The sequence below is a fragment of the Astyanax mexicanus genome, chromosome 14 (assembly GCF_023375975.1).
Source record: "Astyanax mexicanus isolate ESR-SI-001 chromosome 14, AstMex3_surface, whole genome shotgun sequence".
In the NCBI taxonomy this organism is placed as follows: domain Eukaryota; kingdom Metazoa; phylum Chordata; class Actinopteri; order Characiformes; family Acestrorhamphidae; genus Astyanax; species Astyanax mexicanus.
In genome coordinates, this window is record NC_064421.1 from 29,519,667 (window position 1) to 29,528,299 (window position 8,633).

At 40.1% G+C, this 8,633-nt stretch overlaps 1 protein-coding gene across 2 annotated transcripts in view; it reads left to right on the plus strand.

Annotated features, from left to right (window-relative positions):
- pals1a (protein associated with LIN7 1, MAGUK p55 family member a) overlaps window positions 1–4,608 on the plus strand; it is a 42,228-nt gene extending 37,620 nt beyond the window's left edge. For both annotated transcript variants that reach the window (XM_007244662.4, XM_022672797.2), the window contains exon 14: window positions 388–4,608. In XM_007244662.4, the coding sequence (XP_007244724.3) occupies window positions 388–564 (177 nt within the window). In that variant the 3' untranslated portion in view covers window positions 565–4,608. The remainder of the gene's footprint in view (window positions 1–387) is intronic.
- The last annotated feature ends 4,025 nt before the right edge of the window (window positions 4,609–8,633 follow it).

Consider the following 8,633-nt stretch of genomic DNA (forward strand, 5'->3'; position numbering starts at 1 on the left):
TAAATGACAAATAATTATGTATTTTAGACAGAAAACTAGAATGTTGACATGACCTCTTTAAATGAACACCATCACATTTTTTTTTTACAATGTTCACTGATTTGGGTAGGATTACAGATAATCTGATGTTGCACAATTGGTTTGTATTAGCTCCGCCCAACAGGGAGTTGGTCATTCTGGAATTTGTAAATGTTTCACACATTTCTTCAAAAAACTCATTTAACTCCAATAGTGTTTGCAAGATTTCCTCAAAACTAGATTACTCAGTTGATGCCCCGTTGTCTTTATCCGGGCTGTGAAGTCTTCACTTTTCTTTACAGTATCTCATTTAATTCTCATTGTAACACTGTCTAATCTTCTCTTATCTTTGTTGGTTCGGTTTTAAAGCCAGAGGAGCTGAGGGACATCATCGAGAAAGCCAGAGAGATGGAGCAGAACTTTGGCCACTTGTTTGATGCTGCCATAGTGAACACTGACCAGGAGAAGGCTTATCAGGAACTTGTGCGCCTCATCGATAAGCTGGACACCGAGCCTCAGTGGGTTCCTTCGTCCTGGCTACGCTGAGGTGAATTTTCACAGACACACAAACACGGAGGAAAAAAAAAACGTGAAGAAGCTGTGTGAGAACATTGCTGTGTGGACTGCGAGACTGGAGACGTCCGATAGTCAGTCAGTCATTGGTCGGGACACTTGCTGCGTACTCTTTCTACACTTAACTCTGATCTAAACACTCGAATGCTGGACAGATCGACTCTACACTGTGGATTTTCCTCCTCGTTGTCTTTTCTCCTTTATGACTGAGATGTAATTTTTGTTTTCCCACATGAAATGAGCTACCCACATTCCGAAGTTATGTAAGAAAATGACCAGCACTTGGTAGCAGCAATAGAGTTTTAGTTCTTCTATACTGCTTTTTGACTATTTATAATTGTAAATATTCACAATGTATTTTTAAACGATGTCAGGGGAAGATGTGGAAGTGGTTTCTGTATTTGTGGTCAGAAGGAGAGAAATATCTCGCAGATCATCATATGTCTCTGTCACTGTGGTGTGAGTCTTTGCAGTCGGGCCGTCAGTCATCCGGAGAAATATACAGGAGCTGCTAGCAGTGTATAAATCACTCACTATAGCATTAGTTTCTTATTGTTCTTACTGTCATTCAGGTGGATCACTTTGTCTCACTTGCATTAATATATATATAGAGCTTCACAACCTATTGGCGTTGGACCGATTCTGGGCTTGTTTAGAGGAGAGACTCCTTAATGCTGGTTTATGTTCACACATGAGAACGTTTCCAAACCATGGATAGATTGCACAATTCCATATGTCACTTTTTTTATGTAGGATCATATCATGAAAGCATGATTGCTGCTTTCAATTGCTGTCAGTACTCGCACTCACTCCATAAATCGGACCTTATTACACTACAGTACACATAAAACAATGTGATGATGTAGCTGAATAACACTAGGGCTGGAGATATACCTGCTGGTAATAAGTAAGGGTTTGCATACGCACAATGGCTGCTTCATGTAACTTGCGTACATTTGGCTGTGTCACACAGAAACGCTAGGGGGCAGTGCAGCACTCACCGTAATCAACATGACTGACAGCAGAGCAGGTTTAATGCATGGAGAGCCCACCCACTTCCTGTTTCCACTTCCTGTTCATAATATTAGAAATGACTGCAAGCCATTAGAGGGAGCCAGTGGGTACTCAATGAAGGGGGTGTAAATGGACCTTAATGGCTTAAAAACTTTACTTTTATAATAGTGTCTAAGTACTTGTCCATGATTTTCCTTTATGTTTGGAAAGTACAATAAAAATATTTTACAAAAAAAGAGGAAAGAAACCTATAGAAACAGTATAGAAATAGTTTTTCTAGAGTTTTTGGATCATAGATTCAATAGTTGATCGCTGAGCTAATTGTGGAGTTACAGCCTATTCTATCTTTTAGTATAAAATGGTCAAACATTTATAAAGACTTTTTCCAAACTGTTCCATATGAACCCATTCATTTTGGATTAACACAAGAGTGCCCTCTAGTGTCTGACAGGCTCAGATCATATACTTAAGTGTGCTCTCCTTTTTACTCTTCATCCTCTGCAGAAAGTTAAAATATATATGTCTGCTTGCTCCTGTCTGATGTGTGTGTTCTGTCTGATCGCTGTGGTGAGTGGAGCCCTCTAGTGGGAGCCTCCAGTAACACACAGGAACGTACAGGAACCGTTCCGTATTACATGTTCACAGCACAGCTGCTGGTTGTCTGTGTGAATGCCTTGACGAAAAACAGGTATGTTTCTAGCCTAACCCTAAAGCTCCTGTTCTCACAGAGAAAGGATGAGCGTTAGCGTGACCCGACCCCTGGCACAGCCTTCTTGTTCCTGGGAACCGACACTGTGACTGAGTAACTAGACTGTGTGTGTTTAGTTAATGTTAAAGCTGTTTGATTTATTGTTGTTTTTTTCTCGTGTGTGTGAGTGAGTGTGTGTGTGTTTACAGTGTGAGTCTACAGTGCTTTCTTTCTCAGTATTCACGTGCACTTCCAGCACTCAGAAGTGTGACCAGTATTGTAAACAGTATTTCAGAGCAATACGGCGCGGTTCACCTACTGAGCATAACCAGCCTAGTCTTAGGTCTTGTTTTTTGTTTGTTTATTTTTTTGACGCTTAATTTAAAAGTGATGTCTGTACCCTTTCTTTCCATGTTTATGTGAGATGGAAGTCTGCTTTCTATGCTGTGTGTGAATCTGGATCTTCTCTTGAGTAGGGCTGCAACTAGTTATTTTAGTCGTTAATTAATCTGATGGTAATTTTGCCATTCTGCCATGCCCTCTATTACTTTAAGGCCAATTTATACTTCTGCGTTGAACCTATGGATATGCACAAACCCTATGCTGTTGTGCACCCCTTCAGCATACAGCAGCAGCTGTGATTGGTCCACTGAGCTGAGCCTATTGCGTCACATCAATGTCAAAAGTCAGGGGCGCAAAAATAACAGGTGAATGGTGTGCTCGCAGAAGAAAATGTTGCTCTCGAGCTTCATTTTTATCTTCTCTGGTGCTTTTTTTCCTCGCGTGCTGTGTGAATTACCTGCAGCAGCAGTTTTTTGCGCTCGAGTTTTGAAAGGGGTGGTTTTGACAGTTTGGGGGCCGGGCCAGGGTCGCCTCCCTCAGCGAACACTATTGGCTGATGTCTCCAGGGTTCGTGATGGACCGCCTACCTCCACGAGCCAGTGAGGGGCGGGGACAGAAGGATGGCAGGAGAGTTAGCTAGCTGGCTATGCTAACATCTCCGGCCTGCCAGCTCTGTCTGCCCGGGGTTACTGCCCGGAGCGTCCCGCTCTGTCTACCCGGGTTAAGTGCCCAGAGCGACCCGCTCTGTCTGCCCGGTCTGGTCACTACAGCACTGGTCACTACAAGCACCCGAGAGGAGAAAAATTAAGCTCGAGAGCAACATTTTCTTTAGCGCGCACGATTCCCTTTTTTTTGCTCGCTAGTTTCTCATTTGTGCTCACGAAAAGTAAATTTACACACGCAAAATGTTAAAACACTGGTTTATTTTTTACCTGTTCTTTTTGCGCCCCCGACTTGTATTTTTGGGTCCTCGACTTTTGACATTGATGTGACGCCATATGAGCCGCACACACATTCCCGCCTTCACGGGACGCACAAACGCAGAAGTTCAAATTTAGGCAGCTGCATTGGGAGCTCACACAGGCTACACGGTATGCAACGCATTGACTAGACGCAGAAGCATAAATCATCCTTTACAACGAGAGAAAGAGCTGGCATCATTCAACGCCGCTAATGTTGCATTAGCAAGCCAGTGACCAGGCTCATCCAACAGCCTGCCTAGTCAATAGGCAGATCCCTAGGTCTTTAAGCCCCTCCCTATGAACTGTTTTGTGGCTCCAAGCATTTGAGTCGATCATTGGTTGCAGCTCTACTCTTGAGTGCAGGGTTGTTGTGTGTGAATCTGTGAGGAGCTCGAAACATGTGCTTCCTCGCAGCGTCTGTGAGATCAAACAGAAACTCACTCAGAGCTAAAGATCTGAATCTCGAGATTTAATCCCTGTTTATCTGTGTGAATGCATGACCTGTGCATCTTTCTCTGTAGAGTAACAGAGTGTGCTGAAGATTCTGTAACTCGATTATCGATTCTGATCGGCAGAATTATGTTTCATGGATTGATTTGTTTATATTTGTGAGTTTAAATGAAGCCGGGTTGAAGGAAATATACCGTCACTGGAATGCAGATTGCAGGCACGCGTTATCTCCTGTGACTTATGCGCACACACTGGAAACAGCTTTATTGACTTTTTATTCTGAATTAATAAATCACTCTGTATTTTTGAAAATTACATTTTTATGTATAGATGTGAAATAGATCATCCACACAAAGTACCCACCGTAGCTTAGCTTTACTCCATGTTGTTGGTCCGTGTTTTGCGCTGATTCTAGCCGGACTGCAGACAGACGACGTGTGACCTAATGACATGCCAATTAACTGGTAGTTAAACTAATGAATGTAATAATCACTTCTGTCTGAGAAACTGTTTTTGTATGAAGTATATACATGTGATTTATTAAAATCCAGATTGATAGAGCTTTGCATCACTTTGTGAAATGTTTGTATGGGGAGATATGTGTGTAATATGTGTGAAAGTAGAGCTGGACAATAATTTGTTTTATATATACAGCTCTTCCACTTCAGTTTCTGGATCAGTTTCTCTGATTTTGCTATTTATAGGTATATGTTGGAGTAAAATAAACATTGTTGTTTTATTCTATAAACTAAGGGCAAAAATTCTCCCAAATTCCAAATACAAATATTGTCATTTAGAGCGTTTATTTGCAGAAAATGAGAAATGGCTGAAATAACAAAAAAGATGCTCAATTTTATATTTACAAAAGGCCCAAAAAAACTAGAGATTACATTCTGGTTTTCTGACATTAATAACTGTAGACCAGAGTAACGTACAGATATAATGCACATATCAGATCAAAGAGGTTAAACTTGGCTGCTGTTAACCAGCATTAAGCCAAGTTCAATACCTAAAGACTGGATAGAAATATTACCATAATCCACATGGATAAAACCACAGCATCTATTACTATAACTGTTACAGCGCTGTCCATCTGTCATCTCAGAACCTAAAATAAAACAATTCTACTGTCTGACATTATCAGAGTAGGCAGATGAAGTTACAGAAGGTAACTAAAGGCCGGGAATAAAGGTTGTGACGAATTAAAATAAAGAAGCTTTAATAAATAATTGTGTAAAACTTATTTTCTTTCTTGTAAAACCGTATCTTTTAAAAAGCATGTATATTTTATATATATTTTATTGCAGTTGCAGAATTTAACCACTCGATGGCACTCAAGCTCCATCCCTGATCCCGGTCTTAAACACTAATCTGGTTCCTGGACATGAAGGACTTTGTATGTGTTTGTATTATTTCATCTATAAAAAGTGAATGACAAAAGAAAAAAGAGAATTCTTTACTTTTTACAGAAGTGAGTGAGCATTCTAAAATTCTACAAAACAGACAGTTTTATGAAATTCCACAGCAATTAGTGTTCTAAAACTAAAAGAAGTGAGTGTTCCACAATTCATCAGAAGTGTGAGCATTCTAAAACTTTTTAAAAATGAATGTTTTACAATTCTGTACCATTGAGTAAGTGTTCTAAAATTCCACAGAAGAGAATGTTGTACAATTCCACCGAAGAATGAGCGTTCTAAAATTCCAGGTGAGCAAGTGTTCTAAAATAATTGAGCATTATAGTTATCAACAAACTTACTTTGGTCAAACTGACGCACACAAACTGTGTTTTAGAGCATTTGCCACCAAACTAACTGCTGCCAGCTCTGTAGTAGCTAGCTCACGTAGCTTGTTTTAACACGGTAAATGCACAGACTACAGTCCAATGCGCTTAGCGCGGTTAGCGGCTAATGCTAATGCTGCTCCAGTTTCGGTGCTAGGGAACTAAACTGAAACTCCTGTGTAACACTGTAAGGGTGTTTTCACACCAGCACTATTTGGTCCGGTTAAAACGAACTCTGGTCCGTTTGTAACTTTAGTGCGGTTCGATTGAGCAGGTGTGAAAACAGTAATCACACTCGGGTGCGGATCAAAAGAACCAGACCAAGACCAGCTAGAGGAGGTGGTCTCGGTCCGGTACCAAACGAACTCTGGAGCGGTTCGCTTGTGGTGAGAACGTGATCCGGTCTCGATCGATCCAGCTATTAAATATAAGCCATTTATTTGAGCTAAACTGCTGATAAAGCAAGCACAGTTTAAACTGATATATTAGCCAGATAACGCTAATCACCACAGCCGTGAACAAGCACTGTGTCCATGCACGCGTCTGCGCTGCATTCACTGCTCACAGCCGCGTAACTCTGTTTATTATGTATAAATCTGCGCTGCGCGCAGAAACACTGTGTTTGAAAGTGCAGCGTTTCAGCGTTCAGTGTTAAAGCACAGATATTTGCGCTGGAACACAAAATCTTCTCGCTGTATTTACTTTTTCGTATATTTATATTTAATGTACTCCGACAGCTCTGACCAATCAGAGGACACAGGCTGCTTGCGTGGTTTATTGATGCGCATTTTGGTGCATTTACATTTATGCCTATGTGAAACCAGACCGAACAGAGCTAGAAAGCGCTCCAAGCAAAAGAACTAATTAACTGATTCGGACCAGAGAAACGAACTACAGGTGTGAAAACGCACTAATTAACTTCAGCGTAATTGCTTTACTGCTTCATACAACATGATTGGTAAAATGTATACAAAAGTTGCACCGGATTATAATGCACACTGACGGTTTTTAGGAAGATTAAAGCATTTTAAGTGTGCCTTATAGCGTTAACAATACGGTGACACAGCTTCTGCAGTAGTAAATAACTTCCACACAGTTTATTTATTTTTATTTATTGCCATTTATCTAGCGTTAGTGTAGTGATTCAATTTCGTTTTTAATTTTGTCAATATTTCCACAAATGTTTGGTAAAAGAAAGCATAAAATGGTTATTGCATTTTCATTTTAGTGTTTGCACACCCATTAATACTATGCAAAATGCATTCAACTCTCTTTTATATTATATTTTATATATTCACAAATTCAAAAGCCTTTCAGCAACTGTGTATGACACAGCTAGGTGGTAGCAAACACACACCATTTAAAATTTGGATATAGTCCCAATTCTACTGTATATTAAATATTACATATTTTAAAATGTAATAGCATTTAAACTGAATGCTAATCATTGCTAATCACTGCAGTGCTGAAAATAACAACCCACCACCCAAATAATAATAATAGCTGCTCTGTGGTGGTTTTCTATCCTGAGTATTAAAGAACAGGGTAAAAGAAGATTAATAATAAAATATACAAAGACACAAATACAGAACTACAGTCTGTAATTATTATACAACTACAGAGTGAACTATAGGATCAGTGGAGCTGATAGATAGACAGGTGATGAGGCACAGCTTTAACTGAAAGCTGCTACAGGTGACTCTACCTCATAAAGCTGAGCTGTGAAAATGCAGAGATGTGCAAAGCTGTCATCTAAGCAAGAGGTGCTACTTTAAAGAATGTAAAATATAAAACATATTCTGATTTGTTTAACACTTTTTTGTTTACTAAGTAATTAAATATGTTTGACCATGTTTTAAGTATGGATGACATTAGTATTTATCTACAATGCAGAACATTTTAAAATAATAAAAAAAAAAACACTGGATTTAAAGTGACTGGTACTGTATTTACTGACAAAATATCAGAATATTTCACCTTTAAACGTCTTGTGAACATTTAAAGGATATTTAAATCCCAAGTTCAGCTGTTCGCTGACTAATTAGTCGACTAATCGACTAATTAAAAAAATTGATCATCAGAACTAATTAAATTTTAAACTAATTAAATGCTAAATCTTTGCAGGTAGAGGACCAAGTAGAGGACCAAATGAATAGTCTGGTCTCAGGAGGGTAGATATCATTTGTTAAAATTTGAATGACACTAGATACTTTTAAAAAATTCCTCTGGATCTTCGGTTCCTGGGTTCGTGTAGTGTGTTTGCGCGCGCGTGTGTGTGTGAGAGTATGTGTATGTTTTAGGCTGTTGGTAGAACCTTTTGGGGTGAGTTAAGGCGAGGCCTGTTGCACAGCCCGTATGGCTCTATTCTGAGAGCACCTCTTTATGGAAATATACAAGGAGAGACCAGGGTGTGATCATTAACATATGATAGTAACTGTGTGTGTGTGTGTGTGTGTGTGTGCGCACCAGTGATTTACTGTCCCATTAGGATGGAGCACCCTCAGTAGCCGAGGGGGATTCCCAATTTGGTGAAGGTTATGTGGTCATTTGCAAGACACTGGGTTTGTGTGTGTGTGTGTGTGTGTGTGTGTGTGTATAGTTAGTGCATGTGTTTGTGTGAGGGTGTGTATAAGTTTGTGTCTGTGTGTGTGTGTGGGGGGGTATTATGGGTAGAGGGGTCAGGGTGCCAGCAGCTGCTCTCCACTGATGGTGCTCCACTTCTGTTCTCCGTCCTCTGCTCTCGCCCGAGGTGAAGCAGCAGGGATTGCACCCAAACAGAGATGCCCTCTTGTGTCAGTTGGTGGAT